The sequence below is a fragment of the Oryza sativa genome, chromosome 5, assembly GCF_034140825.1.
Source record: "Oryza sativa Japonica Group chromosome 5, ASM3414082v1".
Classification (NCBI taxonomy): Eukaryota; Viridiplantae; Streptophyta; class Magnoliopsida; order Poales; family Poaceae; genus Oryza; species Oryza sativa.
Window position 1 is genome coordinate 3,097,354 of NC_089039.1, and position 16,873 is coordinate 3,114,226.

The window sequence follows — 16,873 nt, forward strand, 5'->3', positions numbered from 1 at the left end:
CTGGTGATTTGTCCTGTAAATAATTATGAGAGCATCCTCATATATACTTCCTCTGTTTCATAATGTAAAACTTTCTAACATTTCCCATATTTATATAGATGCTAATGAATATATATACTCCCTCCGTTTCACAATGTAAGTCATTCTAGCATTTTCCACATTCATATTGATATTAATGAAATCTAGATATATATATCTATTTAGATTCATTAACATCAATATGTATATCTAGATTTCATTAACATCAATATGAATGTGGGAAATATTAGAATGACTTACATCGTGAAATGGAGGAAGTATATAATAATGTCTAGATTCATTAGCATATATATGAATGTTAACAATGTTAGAAAATCTTACATTAACTGTGAAATGGAGAGAGTAGCTACTCCAGCTAGCTAGGGCGGATCCAAAAATTCGAGACAGTGTAACAGAGTACATTAATCATGCTTATTCCATATTGTTATCTTCCTCTGACCCAGGCCCTAGTACATACTTATAGTCCCACCGTTCTTTTTAGCAATTAGTGGTAACAGCTTTGACTAGAAAGTTGTTTACAAATAATTGGCATTACGCAAAATCCAATACTTAATTAGTTTATCATTTTACCCAATTGATAAATAATTAATCAAATTCCCGTCCACGTTAATCAAAAAGTTCTTTTATAACCATCTACATTCATGTTCTGAGTGCGTGGTTAAAAGTGTCAAATACTCCCTCTGTTCCATTTTAAGTGCAGCTATGGTTTTCCGCGTCTAATTTTGAACAATCGTCTTATTTATTTTTTTTAAAAAAAATTAAAAACATAAGTCACGAGTAAAGTATTATTCATGTTTTATCATCTCATAACAACAAAAATACTAATTATAAAAATAATTCAAATAAGACAGACGATCAAAGTTTCTATATGAAAGTTGCTTACAAAAATCATATCGATATATTTTTGAAAAAAAAGCTAATACTTAATTTTTTACGCTCTAATGGACCGCTCCGTTTTCCGTGCGTATTGTGCATGTCGGGAACACGTTATTCCGAACACAGCCTTAGAGCAGGTACAATAGCACGCTATAAGCCAGCTATAAACATATTTTAAAGAGATAAAGGAAGAGAGAGAAGAGCAGCGGGCTACAGATATGTAGTCAGCTGCAACACGGACTTCAAGACGTAATGTGTATATGACAGGTGGGACCAGATATTAATAGTATAGTAAGCAACTATTGTATAAATTAGTTATTACATTGGCTATAGATGATTTAGAGCTAGTAGTGGGCTATATTATTAAACTTGCTATTACCACATCAACACGCACTTCTCGTTCACACATGATTGAGCAATTAACCCTAGCTAGTAGTGCAGCTACATAAATGATGGCGCTCGGAAAATAATCGGACGAGTGTGTCGGCGGACGTCGCCGATGGAAGCAGCCAAATACTCCATCCGTCCCTAAATATTTAACGCCGTTGACCTTTTTAAACATGTTTGACCGTTCGTCTTATTGAAAAAATTAAGAAATTATTAATTCTTTTCCTATAATTTGATTAATTGTTAAATATATTACCACGCAAGTTTTTAAATAATATTTATAAAAGTTTTTGAATAAAACGAACAGTCAAATATGTTTAGAAAAGTCAACGGCGTCAAATATTTAGAGACGGAGGAAGTATAAGGCATGCATCCAAGATGCAAAACTATCCCCCGGCCGATCTCTCCGAACTATACGTTCGAATATATGACCGGAGCCATCGTTACGAAAAGTAATTCGTGAATAAAACTTTTATATACGTGTACTTAGCGATCTAAAAACAAAGGTTGAAAAATTAAACTTCGATGAGAAGACCTCAAAATCAACTCCAAATTTAAAGTTGAAAATTTAAATTTTGGCTGATAAATATAAGTACAAACGAAAAAATGAGACCTGATATCTAATACTATAAATAATTTATAGACATACGCCTATCTGTACGTCTATCTAGATTTATATTACATATGACATCTCGTACTAAATTACTTTAACTCAGGAAAGATGTAACTGGTGGTACGTACTGTGTCTGAACATATAGCAGACGATCGGTCCGGACGTGTACTATGTACAATGTACTGATCACTGTCTACTAGTTAATTGGGCTGCGTTTAGTTCCATCCAAAGTTTAAATTTTGATTAAAACTGAAAATGATGTGACTGAAAAGTTGAAAAGTTGTGTGTGTATGACATATTGATGTGATGGAATTTTGCAAACTTTGAATCCAAAATTTAGATCTAAACACAACCTTGATAGGTCTGGACCGTTCAGACATCACAACAAAGTTTCTAAACAAGTCTGTCCGGATGAAGGTCCCAGACCTATATGAACTCGCCAGATCACGTATCACAAATCGATGATCGATCATACATACTACCTCCATACATATTTTAATATTTTAATGTACGACGCTGTTAACTTTTTTTCAACGTTTGACCATTCGTATTATTCAAAAAATTTATGTTATTATTATTTATTTTAATGTGACTTGATTCATCATCAAATATTCTTTAAACATGTCATAAATATTTTTATATTTACACAAAAATTTTTAATAGAACGAATGGTTAAACGTTGTTTGAAAAGTCAACGGCGTCATACATTATAAAATACGGAGGGAGTATTTATTAGAAATACTACACCTTACAAAAGAGTAGCGAAAAAGCTCTCTACATTTATGCACCCTTTGTTTTTGTGCGAGGAATTTGCTAGCCTTTGAAGTTTAAGGGATAAATTAATTAGAGGAAATACGGTATATTTATGCACCAACATATGCAAAGATCGATCGGTAAAATTAACGTGCAATATGTAATGTTGTGGATCATATTTCACTACTTCATAATTGATTTCTCTGGATGAAACCCCTTTAGACTGCAAACAGACCATAACACATGCAAAAACCACTCCTCCCAAGTCGGTTCAAGGGGCCACAGACGAAAAATCCTCTTAAAAGGCCCACATGTGAAAAATAAACTTATAGTTCCAGGCGAGTCTTTTAAGCGGCCGCATGTGAAAATTAGATTTTTGCAGGCTTCTCTTTAAGAGGTCCGTTTATGAAAATCAAGGGAACTAAATATAAAAACCAAATCCTCTCACTCCACCCCTTCTCTCTCACAGACACTTTGCACTCCTCTCTTATCCTCTCCTCCGCAGGAGCGGTCGGCGCTGGGCTAGAGGCACTCGGGCCACACGGGCCGCTGGAGCGGGCGACGGTGGCACGTGTTAGGGTTTTGGCCGGCGGCTAGCAAGGATTCAACCGATTTGTGGTTTTTTATTTTATTTTTTTCTGCCAAAATTATTTTCGTGTGTGGTCGGTATAGATGACCGTATGAAATAATGGGATAATAATGGGATTTTCATACGGTTGCACGGGCCGCATGGAAAAATATGATTTTCGCAGGCACCAGAGCACATGAGGACCACCTAACCGCATGCGTAAATCAATTTTGACTGTATGCCAAAATCGATTTTTACCGCTTGTAAAAATCAATTTTGCAGTACTATTCGATGCCAATAGATCGTGCAAGCATTGCATGTGCCCCCAACACTATAGCTAGAAAAGCAGTACATATATATCCGACGATCTGCTGTCACATTTGTCCATGTGCATGTGCATGCACAGTCATCTAGCTGCTGCAGGCCAAGTAGGATATGACGATGTTGATCGACGTCGATCCCAAAATCTCACTGTTCTTGATCGATCGATCCCAAGCTGGATCATACTACCTCCATTCCAAAATAAGTGTAGCCGTGGAAATTCGTATCTAACGTTTGACCGTCCGTCTATTTGAAAAATTTATGAGAAAATTAAAAAAATTTAGTCACACATAAAATACTATTCATGTTTTATCATCTAATAACAATAAAAATATTAATCATAAAAAATTTTTAAATAAGACGAACGGTCAAATGTTAGACATGAACCGTGCAAAACTGTACATATTTTCGGACGGAGGGAGTATTTCATGTGACGCATGCAAATGCATTATGCATATAAATATGTATATGCATGCCGTATTAATTAATGATTATCACCCGGCACTGCATGATATGCTTGGCTGCATGGATATGATTAAGTAGGGTCATCTATATTGACGCCTGTTAATTTAGACCGACCTGATGATGTATGTGTTAGGTGACCAAACATCTGTGGCTGGATTACTGATCGATATCTATATTCTTGCACTACTTTTGGATCGCCCCAGACATATTGGCTGCCAATATTTGCATAATCAATCAATGGTAGGTGCCATATGTCTGGGGCTATTCCAATTAAATTTCTAGCGTTGGATTGGGACACCGAAATTCATATACGATGGCCCCATGGGGTTAATTATGTTTGTTTATATTGTTTATTGCAGTAAAGACACGCATATATGCATTCAATTAGTATACACGCACATCGCACTCACACGCACAGTTTTTATTGTACTTCTAGAGGGGATGGATTGAGAGCAGTACATGGTGGGGCTAGGGATGGAGGGTGACAGGCTGGGGTGGAGCGAGAGAGGTCACTGATAGCCTTAGCTTCTCCGTCGAGCTTATCGAGGAAGGGAAGGAACAAGAAGAGATAGTGCGACCGACTCTCTCCCTTTCCTGGCATGGACTACTTGCCGAATTGGATCAGTGGGAGCGTGGTTACGAGGCCGGAGAAAATCTGAGAAACACTATTCAAATAATTCGATTAAAATATCAGATAATCCACATCCGTTAGAGTTTTTGGAAACGCAATTCAGATCCGCATCTCTATCCACAATATTATTAGAAACACATACCGTATCCTCCCTTCGATGAATATCCAATCACCCCTACATATATCACCGAATTCAGCCCAGGAGTTAATTTAACCCAACTCATATCCGACAACTAATTCAGCCCACCAACTGCCTCTTCTGTTTAGGCCCAACACGGCCCATGTACATGATCTCAAAACTAAAAATAAAGCCCATCAAATCCGAACCGTCCACGCAGCTGACGTCACGCTGCTCGCGCAGCCGCGGCTATCTCGTCGACTCGTCGCCGGCGACCGCCGCCGCCGCCGCGTAGACGGGTTCCACGGAGAGATCAGCCGCACAGGCTGAGACATACCTGCCGTTGCCGCCTTGCCGGCATGTCACGTCGGGGTCTCCCGTGGCAGAGCCCTGCGGGGGAGCGGTGGGACGCCACCTCCCTCGCCGGCGCCCTGAAGGCCGCCGCCGGCGTGCGCTCGGCGACGCACGTCATGCCACTCTACGCGGTGCTCCTCAAGCTCGGTCTCTCGGCCTCCGCCATCCTGGCCACCTCCCTCGCCCACCTCGCGCTCCGGTGCGGGCTCCCTGGCTACGCCCGGAGGGTGTTCGACGAAATGCCCCACCGGGATGTGGTCTCCTGGACGTCCCTCATCACCGGCCACGCGCATCAGGGCCTGTACCAGGATTCACTCGCCCTTCTCCGCCGCATGGTGATATCTGGTGTAGTGCCCAATGGATATTCCCTGTCAGGTGCATTGCTTGCTTGTGCCGGAATTGGGCCAGGCGCTCTCGCTGCTGGGAAGGAAATACATGCCAGGGTTGTCAAGATGAGTTTGCATGGGTCGGTTGATGCGGTTGTGGAGAATGGGGTTCTCGACATGTACACGAGATGCGGGAAAATCGACTATGCGAGGAAATTGTTTGGGGTGATGCTGGTGAGGGACATTGTTGCATGGAACTCGATGATGGCTGGGTGTCTCAGGAGTGGGCAGGCTGAGGAGGCTCTTGGTTTATTCTCGTCGATGGTGTCTTCTGGGGTTGACGCAGATGGCTTCTCGTTTGCCATATCTGTGGATGCATGTGGGGAGCTAGCATTGTTGAAGCAAGGGATGCAAGCACATGCACGGGTAATTCGCGGTGGATTTGATTCAGATGTGGTCGTCAGGAATTCCTTAGTGGATATGTATGCAAAATGTGGGTGTGTTGATTCAGCAGGGCTTGTCTTTAGGGATGCACTGTCGTCGGATGCTGTTCTTTGGACCACAATGATCTCAGCTTATGGCAAGTTTGGCCGTGTACATGATGCAATCTGCATGTTTGATAGGATGTCACAATTGGGAATAAAACGAGATGGTGTCGCATATCTTGCAGTGCTATCAGCTTGTAGCCATAGCGGACTTGTGAAAGAAGGCTGGAACTACTTCAAGTTGATGTTTCATGGTCAGAACTCAGTTAAGATGCAGCCTGAGCACTATGGTTGTATGGCAGATCTCTTATGCAGGAGCGGTTACCTAGAAGAAGCTCTTGATTTCATTACAAATATGCCATTTGAGTCCAGTATTGCTGCTTGGAGTGCTCTACTCAATTCATGTAGAATCCACGGGAATGCTAAACTTGGTCAACTTGCGGCATCCCGTCTGGTCCAGCTTGATCCAGAGAATCACAGCAACTGGGTTGCTCTATCAAATGTACATGCATCGGAAAGCGATTGGCATGAGACCTGGATGATCAGAGAGAGCATGAGCATAGAGTGTGTGAAGAAAGAGCCTGGATGTAGTTGGGTTGAGTTGCATGATGGAGTCCATGTCTTTCTAATGGCTGACCAATCTCAGCCTGAATTAGTTGATGTATTGCAGACTCTTGATTCACTAAAAGAGGATATATATTGGTTGATGCCTACATGAGGTCCATAAGGACCACACTGTGGGTAATTTCTTAGCTAGACTACTTATGACTGCATAGTGGGATTAATTTCCATTTTCTGTTATACAATATTCTAGCATTGTATTCAAAATAGACAGCACAGATGTTGGCTTGATTTCTTTCTCATCTCATGACAGGGGAGAGGCATTGAGATGTCAGCTAGATGTATTCTATTCATAAAAACCAGTTGGCACTAACAGATCATCAACCATTGATAGAAGAAAATTTAATCATGTACATAGTGTTGAGTTTATGTTTCACGCATCATAAATCTTTTGCAGTTGCTCAAGTTGAGTAGTGATTGTTGCGTGATTCCACAATACATGTTGTTACATGTCCTTTGTTTCTTGAGGAAGAAGAGATTTTATGAGACACGACCAGGCAACACAGTTCATGTCACATGCTTTATATGATTGTATCATGGCAAAAATTTACAGCTGGAATTTTTGCATCAGAAACTAATTGATACCAACCATGTAGCTAATGCAAGAAGTTCTGACGAGTGACGATGCATGTGGAACGTGCACAACTTTACTTGGTTCAGGTCACATGGAAAGTTACATTTATCTTCATCAAGTTCATTCAACTCCAGAACAACCGACCAAAGGTATGTGTTCCTTAGTTTGTAAAAACTAGTGCAGAAGTACACACCATTCGTTGTACTGTACTTAATTGTAATATTGTTACAATGGCAAGACACGAGTAGCATAATAGAGTTTATTGAAGCATATACACGTTTTACATTTTAGTATAAAGATTGATGGGGATCTATGAGAGAACTTTTAGAAAATAAATACCAGATTAACTTATAGATAAATAAAAGTACGTATTACAAAGCAGAGAAGATGGTAGGTGCATATGTGAGCATCCACCTATAAAAAGAACACCTAGAAATACATTGTACATGTTCAACAGAAAAAAAAAGACCTTACATGACTAGAACATCCAAGAATTCAGACATTCAGTACCCTGTAGTTGTGAACCAGTTACTAGTGAATGGAAGGTATCAGGAATTTGGATCCCTCTTTGTCATTCCTGCATGGAGTAGTTTTAACCTCTTGAATCTTGATGGTGCCTCCATTAGGTTGGTTTAAATAATAACCTAGCCTGTTGTCTCATCCAAGTCTCTAGATTTTATTTTGTATGCTTGCATGGCTCTAATCCATTTTCTGTTGTCAGGATCTGAATATCTTGAGCATCCAGTTGTGCTAGAAGATCCAGAGAAGCAGAGGAAACAGAGGAATTCTGCAAGGAATGTGCGGTGTGACGGCTACAATCATGTGGGTCCAGCAGCTAGAAGTGAGGCAGGGGAAACGCTATGAAGATCTGTATATTAGCCACTGTTTACCTTCCATCTAGTGAACTTTTGTACCCAAAAAGTTCATGAAATATTCATCATCGAACTGCCCATAGTAGAGACCACATTGTGTCAGAAAGTACAGAAATTAGTAATAGAGCACTACATTGTGTCTGAAAGTACAGAAATTAGTAATAGAGTTTCTGTGTTGTTGACCATGGTTAATTGAGATCCTAGCATGACATAATTTTTTACATCCTGTAGCTATATATATAAAAGGAGTATCAGGGCAAGAGAGATGCAAGTAGAAAGAAAAGAGCGATGCTGTCATATGAACGAGTTTGATGGCTCTGTATCTTCTAAAGTTACAGAATGTTGGATAAATGAGAAAGGATTGAAAGGCATCGGTATGACAAAGCACTGTCTGCACGATGTTTATTGGTTGATTAAGTGACGCTGCAAGAAACAGGTCCAATCCGAAGTAGGGACACGTTGCATTGTCGTCAGGAGCTTTCTGGTTTCTCGTCCTCTACTCCTGTTTATTGGAATCCAACCAAACCAAGGGGTATGAGAAAATACTATCTTCCGTTTGTTGAGGATTTTTTATCATCATCATCATATTGAAATTTAACAAGTACTGAGAGAAACATGTTACCCAGGGCCCTAAGGGGATACTATTATTATTCAGACAAACCATACATATAGTAATTTCAATCTAGATCCCTTGGAAGATCCGGCGAGCTGTGATAAAATGACATTTTCTTCTATATGTTCTTTTAGATGTGGTGATATTTTTATAGATAATGGAATATAATCCCGAGATTTGCTCGAAAAGCTACAACCAATTATTATAACAATTCAACCAAACACAACTAATCTCAACAATTCATAAAAACACACCTAAAAAAACAGGAGCACACACAACAGAAAAGATCACATGATTATTGAATTCTGTTTGTGAATCTCCATCCAAAGTTGACGAAAAGCTGCATAACCGTTGACTCAAGATGTGGTGACATAAGATTTATTCCCCTATCCTTCGAATCTATTATGCTTCTATATGATTAATGAAGCTTATCTGATTCCGAAAGGTCCCTTCTCATTACACTAGATAGATGAAAAATTACTAGTTCAGGTAGATGTTAGATACAAGTTCTCTCTTCTGGGTTCTGAAAATGGCTGGATGGCTCTTGAGTAATCCCAATCTTCTAGTGTGTGGAGACTGGAGACTGTTACATGAACATCGCGAATACGCATGAGGATGAATTCATCAAGTTCTTGTTTCAACAAAAATTGATGTCATGTACTGTCATTCTCATCTAGCCTTGCCAATCTGCTGACGGAATGACAATCTACACTTATTACCTTTCAGTAGAAAGATTGATGGGGCTCTATAATAGAATTTTTAGAAAATAAATAGCAGATTAATTGATATATGAATGAAGATAGTACAATTCAGAGAGAAGATGGTAGGTGCAGAACTTTGCATCCCTCACCTATAAAATGCATACCTAGAAATACATTCCACATGTTCAACAAAAAAATGAGACCTTACATGACTAGCTAGGACATCTAAGGATTCAGACATTCAGTAGTTGCGAACCAGTGAACGGAAGGTATCAGGAATTTGGATCCATCTTTGTTATCCCTGCATTGACTAGTTTTAACCTCTTGATGCAGCCTGCATTACTTTGGTTGAAAGAATAACCTAGTATGTGACCTCATCCAAATCTGTAGACAAATTTTGTGTGCTTGCATGGCTCCAATCCTTTTTCTCCATCAAACAATGCTGAAGTAACAAGCATTAAAGGTTACATATCTAGCTTATGAAGAAATAAGAAAGAGGCGACGGAAGCAAAGCATGTTATACGTGCTGATGTTTGGCTGTACCCAACTGCAAGTCAAAAATCATGCTAATGTATGGATTGATGTGAACCTGCTGATGTTTGGCTGTACCCAACTGCAACTCAAAAATCATGCTAATGTATGGATTGATGTGGCGGCCCAATTTATTTCTCCAGTTCATTATTTTGGTTTTGATGCTGGTTCATTTATTTTGAAGCCATTGCACCGAGTCATTGACCAGTTGCATGCACTTAGCTCCCAAGTTTTTATATTGTGAATGTAATTTGCTAATTCTTAACCCTGCATCATATATAGCTGATCACTTCTGATCGCAAACTGCGATTTTAATTATTACTAGAAAATCAGCGCGAAAGATTATACTCCATTCAAAACAACGTTTGATTGGGATTTTAAAAAGCAGGCCCAGAAGATGTGTTGTATATGCAGCCGAAGAGCATATACATACTATTGCAAAGAGGCATGCTCATACATATTGCACACGCTGCAACCTATATATGCAGCAGAACTGACAAATGTTAACTTTGTGAGACTACAACCAAATCTCATGTATTATATCCTGCAGCCAGTAGTTGCTGAAGATGTAATAGTTAATCCTGTCTTATTCTTGTTCCATCCAGTCTGTTGTAGCTGTTCATTCATGTGTAATACAAAACTCATTCTGTAGTTGTTGTCTTTCCTGCATCTATATGGGCCATGATACCAATATTGCCATAATCAGGTTAATTCAGTAAAAGCTAATTTAGTGATTGTTAGCTGATTGAACAGATTATTACTCTATTAGCAATAACAAGGCTATCTGTAGAAACTCATTTAGTTCAATTTTGCGCAGCTGTTCAAAATCAAAGCTTAAAATCACACTCAACAACCGAGATCATGCACTGCACAAGATTTTCAAGAGAAGTATGATCATACACTTTGCAATAATGTAGGAAAAGAATGCACTACAATGTCAAGGATAAGCAAAACAGGACAGACGAATTTATATTCTCCAAGATTTGTGAATCAGAAGAATGATGACCTTACAACAAATATGATCAATTGTAGAATGTCAGGATGAGAAGTATGATCAAAAGTCTTTACCGAGTCCGTGCTGCTACCAGACGAAGATAGAGACCCTTCATGATCCCTACATCAACATACTCCAATTTATAACTGTACAATACGCTTCTTTTCACCAACTTTTACCAACCTACCAAGGCTTAATTAAACACTTAGAAGGTACTGACATTCTCACTGTATTGCATAAACTGCTGAAAGAAACGCCACATGATCCAAATACAAAGTTAGTATTACGACAACAAGAACAACGGCGACGAAGAACAGTAGCTGAAGCCAAACCAGATTCCTGTTGTGAAGAATGGCGTCTGGATCACAGCACCTTGATGACCTAAATCGGCGCAATAATGAGCTCCAGACTGCTGATGGATGATGACGCCATTTTCTTTAGACTCCGGGGAGAAGTGACGGCATCGTCGAAGCTGGTCTCTCTGCCACAAAGCTCCTCTAGTCCTCTCCACATCTAGCGACGAGGAGGGGGGGACGGCGGCGGACAGAACGGCGTGCCGGCACGTGGGAGGCTCGGCATCCGACGCCGGAGGCGGAGGTAGAGCGTGCGTAGGAGGAAGAGGGGGCGACGTCATTTGGGGAGAGCAGCACGGCGGCGGAGAGGAGACCCTAAAATCACCCATTATTACAATGAGGTCTATCGCAGCGTTTTCTCACCGTAGATCTACGATCCGACGGCTGCAGCAGGGGGTCTAACACTGGAATCGCATGGCGCCACGTGGAGGGGCTATCCGCCTAGATTTCGATATTTAGAGATTCGAATGGTTTGTCGACGTGCCTCTTGATTGTTGGTTCATGTGCTGCTTAGGTGCTTAATTGGCTGCTGCTTGGTTTGATCCCTGAACCAAGGATTTCAGTGTACTAATTGCTTGATTTATATATACCACATCGTTTTTTTTTTGTTACTGCTACTTTTGCAATCTCCCAAGGATTACTGTTGTGAAATTAAGATCAGGGAACTGTCCAGTACATACCAAATTGTATAATCACAAAGTACAGAAATTAGTACAGAGTCTCTGTTTTGTCACTATGGTTAATTAAGACCCTAGCATTATCTCTAGTTTATAACATGTGGCTATATATATTGAAGGAGCATCAGGCCAATAGAGACGCAAGTAGAATGAAAGGGAGAGATGCTGCCATATGAATGAGTGTCTTCTGAAGGTTCAACCTGTAGGATGAATGAGAAGGAATGGAAGGCATCAGAATGACAAAACATATCAAGTGACGGCACAAGAAACATGTTCAATTCAGAGAAGCGACCAAAATGCGAAAAGTGGGCTACTTGCATTGTCTCAAGCAGCTTGTCGGTTTCTAGTCCGCGGTGTATTGCAGGAATTAATCCAGCTGAGGAGATAAGAAATAGTACTAGCTTCGTTTGTTGGAGACGTCATGCATTACTCAATCATGTTATACTCCTTCCAGTCATTTGAAATGTGATGTTTTAAACAACTTAAAAACAAATACATGTAGGTTAAAATAGTTGGTCATGATATGGATCGTCATGCATATTTAAACGACCCTAGGGAGAATCCTTTTTTTTTTTTTTTGCTTTACTAAAGGTTCTCTCTCCCCTATCTATAATCAATCCAGTAATTCATCTTATATTGTTATGTTTATCTTTTGATCCTCTTCATCCCGAACGAGTTGTCTTCATGGGCTGCTTTGGTGAAACTTAAACATTAAGTTTTGCTATAAAAATGTTTTATATGGTAGGTTGATTTGTTATTATTAGCAACTCCGATCACGAAACAGTACTGTTTTTCACCATATTCGTGTGTTGGAATTTATTCTAACTGTTGGAACAGAATCCAACATGGATCAAACACAAGTATGTAAGATGTGTATTTTCTCTATTCTGTATGTCCCCTTTGCGTGAGCGAATTACACTTACATAGCCCTATGGGTTGTATGGGAAATTACAAGGTACCCACTGGCATCCGCACATTACATAGAGGTTATCAGAAGGGCCCCGACCTAGGAGCAAGAAGGTAAAAGCTTAGGGGTCCGTAGATGGGACTATCTCCATTAAACCAGAACTCATGGGCCATCCCGCGAAATATCCTTGGATGTATGGCTCACTGTCCAGGCATGATAACGAGGTGCCGTAGCATCTGTCCTACCTACTCCCACTGCGCATGTGTCTACGGTGGTTGGGGGCATTGATTGCTCCATCAATGCTCTATCCTTCTCCACAGGCCTAACAAGGAGCCCCTCTCCGAGGGTCTACTCCGGAGCCTCCCCGGATAGGAGGCCGCTTTGGACCCGCTATCCTCGGAGGCCTATTCAAAGGACCCTTGGGGTCCTTCCGAAGCCACTTCTTAGGCATCTGCAGAGTCCAGTTTAGAAGATCATACAATTTTTTTATTGGAGGGGGGATCTACAGGGACGGATCACGGTGAAACCATTCCTCCAACACTAACATTGGACGCTCTTGGATTTCGCGGTAGAACAATAAGCCAAAGACTTATTTCATTTAGTGAAAGAGAAGATGGTAGGTGAAAAATCTGTACTCTCTGCATATGTGTATGCAGAATGAAGAATCCTTTAAAGCAAATCGTTTTTGATTGGTTACAAATCATGTAATTTTGAGTGTTCCTTGTAATTTATAATTCTTGTAATTATTTCCCTTTCTTTAATTAAAATACACTGCTGGGCAAAGCCCTAGCAGTATTTGCAGTAAAAAAAAAAAATCTATACTCCAATTTGACTTATATCTTTACCTAAAAGTAGATACATGCATCTGCACCCAACGCCTATAAATTTGCATGATGCCATGGTGGCTCTCTCCTTTGTAGAAAAAATATTTATCATACAAAAATATTGTAGATGCAGTGCTTTGCATCACTTGCCTATAACTAAAACGCGTACCTAGAAATACATACCACAAGTTTGAAAAAACAAGACCTTACATGGCTAGATCATCTATGTATGTTCTGTACGTAGTGATAAATTTGAATGGAAGGTATCAGGACTTTGAGTCCCTCTTTGGTCTCAAATTTCCCTGTAGCTATTGAATCCATCTCCTTTGCCCAGCAAGAATTAATCGGGGTGGACAGATACAAGTTATTTCACTAGTTCGTTTATTTATGCACCGAATTACCTCCCATATTTTTATACCATGAACATAATTAATTGAACCATGTATCCTGTATTGGGGCTGATCACTAGTGGTACATGATCACTCTCCGCAATTTAAAATGTTGTGCTGGTTAGTTACTACTGTTCCCGAATGAGTTAATTAGATATATTGTTGGCTAACCTCTTGCTTACCCTGCATCGAATTAATATATTTTACATATTACTGATATTCTAGTATACACTGGTGGTGACAATGAAATGCCCTCCAAATCTCCTTTTTTTTTTCTCACTGGTGACAACAATTTCGGAGAGGCGCTTAATTGATTGCTCTATGGACTAAGATATAGATATATAAGCACATCAATTTTTTGTTACCATTTAATTTACACAATAATGCAGATAATCACTAGCTACTGGGTATCATTGAAATCATATATAACTACTGTCATTTAACAGTAATTACTGGTGAAATATGGTCCGGGAATGTCCCCATCAAACTGTCCAGACTAGAAATTAAATTGAGTCAGATAGTACAGAAATTGGTACGACGCCTCACTAACTGTTGTTGGCCACGGTTAATTAAGATCTACCCCAACCTTTTCTGTACTCAAGAGTCAAGACTAGCTTTTGTTACTCGGAGACGGATTCTAATCACTCGAGTGGACGTCCACCCGTTTATTGTATATCAACTTAAATAATTATGATTTTTTTTAAAAAAACAAGATAGAACAATATGTAATATATTACCCCCACAAACATGCAAGTTCAAATTCAACTTTTAGAAGTTGTAACAAAAAATAACAAATTTAACTGTAAATATACATATACTAATTTGAGTTTTATTTGTTATTTGGGATGTGCTTCTATGCTCCGCAAAAAAAAAAAACTTGCACGAAAGTTAAAGCTAATCAGCGGCTGTGATTAGAAGCGAGATTAGCACTTAATTATCATCAGCGAGGGGTAATTTCGTCCAAAGATTTTCGAGCCCATATCCAGCCCAGTCCATCTGAAGCGATCCCCACCCCCACCAGTCCACCACGGCGCCGCTCCTCAACTGCACCGCCGCGTCGCCTCCACTCCCTCCTCCCCTCGCCTCGCCGCCGCTGCTCCGCTCAACGCCGCCTCGCCGCCCCGGCGCCGTACGGTAAGCAGCGGCGCCCTCGTCTTCCCGTCGCCTCGCCGTTTCCCTGCCCCGGTGCTCTGCTCTCTTCTTCCCTTAGCCTGGCCGCTCAGCCCAGTGCCGCCCGGCTTGCTGCCTCTCCATCCTCTTCATCCCCTCGTCTCGCCGCTTCCCCGCCCCTGCGCCGTGCAGCCCGGCGCACCCCCTTCATCCATCTCACACGCGTAGTTTGCTTGATGAGTGGTTTGCTCTATGTCAGAAGCTTGCTATTGCAGCAGAACATGGCTATTTTGTCAGGTAAATATTTTGAGTACCTTTTTTTTCTTCTTAAATCTGTTTTTATTTGCATTTTCTCCCCACACTATTATGCAATTGTGCAGTTGAATTATTCAGGAGTATGATGAACTGTTTATGTTCTCTCAGATGGAACAAAGCAGCTGAATGGGAATCAAGCTATCCAAACCATGATTTTGAGTGGAAGCACAACGTTGAACCGGTCATGCAAGTTTACATCGAAACAACTGATGGGTCCTCCATAGAGCCAAAGGAAAGTGCTCTATTATGGCATTATCTGGATGCAGACCATGACTTCGGTTCCTGCCAAGCAAAGGAACTACTGGGTCATCTTGAAAGGGTGCTATCAAATGAACCTGTTGTTGTGAAGTGTGGTCATTACATTGTAGAAGTCAAACCACAGGTCTATACCATTTGAATTTATTACTACATTTTTTCACTTTCAACTCATTATGTCCAGTTCACACTAAATGAAATACATTACTTGTGCAGGGAGTTAGCAAGGGTCTTGCTGTGGACAAGGTAATTCACAGATTGATGAACAACGGGAAGACGCTGAATTTCGTAGTGTGCATCAGTAACGATCGATCTGATGAAGACATGTTCAAAAGCATTGACAACATGACCTCCAGCTCCGCATTCGCTGCACCCCTTTGCCTGTTCAGTTGGTCAGAAACCCAGCAAAGCAAAGTACTATGTCGACGATGCTGGTGAAGTAGTAAGATTGCTCAAGAATGTAGCCGGCATTTCGTCGCACCGGGAGGCCGTCAGCCATGGACGTGTGATCTTCAGGGATGTGATGGATTATGTGGACTGAACCACCTAATCTTTGTAACATCCAAACTTGTGTACATTCCAATGTCTTCATCTAGATTTGGCCGAAAGCATGAATCATCACCACCATTAGGACAACTACAGGAGTGCAAGCGGAAGCTCAGCATTTTTAGTTTAGGTGATGTATACTCATATGTAGGCAATTTTGATAGTTGAGGAGGTTCTTGCTGGAGAACTGCACTGTGAAAGAAAAGCCCCTGGCTTTGAATAGCCATCGTCCCATCGACTTGTTTCACTTACCAGTTATTACCAGTTGCCAGTGTTTACTTGAATGGCTGAATGACTGAATCCAATCTCCTGCTTCACACTGATGATTGTGTTGGGATTTTGGAAATTATATCTTAGAGAAAGTTGCATTATGCCATCATGGAAACCTTCTAACTCTTATTTGCTCCTCCTCCCAAAAAAAAAGATAACTTGTATTTGCTCATGCTACTTTTCTAGACTTAGTGCTTGGTCTGACTTCTAAAGGTTGGAGAGACCTGGAGGCATTGTTTGAACAGTATCAATTCGTGAGATCGAGTCACACAGCCTTACTGTATTGTGTTCTGATGACCGGTAAAAAGTCTCTTATGTTCAGGTTGGCCTTCATTCTCAAAAATATCCTCCAGCAAGATGCCCATTGCTAACTATATTATGAAAA

General features: G+C 40.5%; 2 protein-coding genes and 1 long non-coding RNA gene across 3 annotated transcripts; 2 read left to right on the forward strand and 1 right to left on the reverse strand.

The window, feature by feature from the left end:
- Positions 1–4,981: 4,981 nt before the first annotated feature.
- Positions 4,982–6,797, forward strand: LOC4337840 (pentatricopeptide repeat-containing protein At2g13600). Its single transcript, XM_015782759.3, has one exon. The coding sequence runs from the start codon at positions 5,131–5,133 to the stop codon at positions 6,652–6,654; it is 1,524 nt and encodes a 507-aa protein (XP_015638245.1). The 5' UTR covers positions 4,982–5,130; the 3' UTR covers positions 6,655–6,797.
- Positions 6,798–10,792: 3,995 nt separating this feature from the next.
- LOC136356459 (uncharacterized) lies at positions 10,793–11,456 on the reverse strand. Its single transcript, XR_010741284.1, has 2 exons — positions 11,175–11,456; positions 10,793–11,086 (listed from the first exon to the last, which is right to left on the reverse strand). It is a non-coding gene; the product is annotated as an uncharacterized lncRNA (long non-coding RNA).
- Positions 11,457–12,803: 1,347 nt separating this feature from the next.
- Positions 12,804–16,444, forward strand: LOC107277240 (probable alpha,alpha-trehalose-phosphate synthase [UDP-forming] 10). Its single transcript, XM_026025570.2, is given in 5 exon segments — positions 12,804–12,892; positions 15,331–15,399; positions 15,526–15,799; positions 15,889–16,046; positions 16,048–16,444. Coding segments are annotated over 5 exon segments (756 nt in total). The 3' UTR covers positions 16,214–16,444.
- The last annotated feature ends 429 nt before the right edge of the window (positions 16,445–16,873 follow it).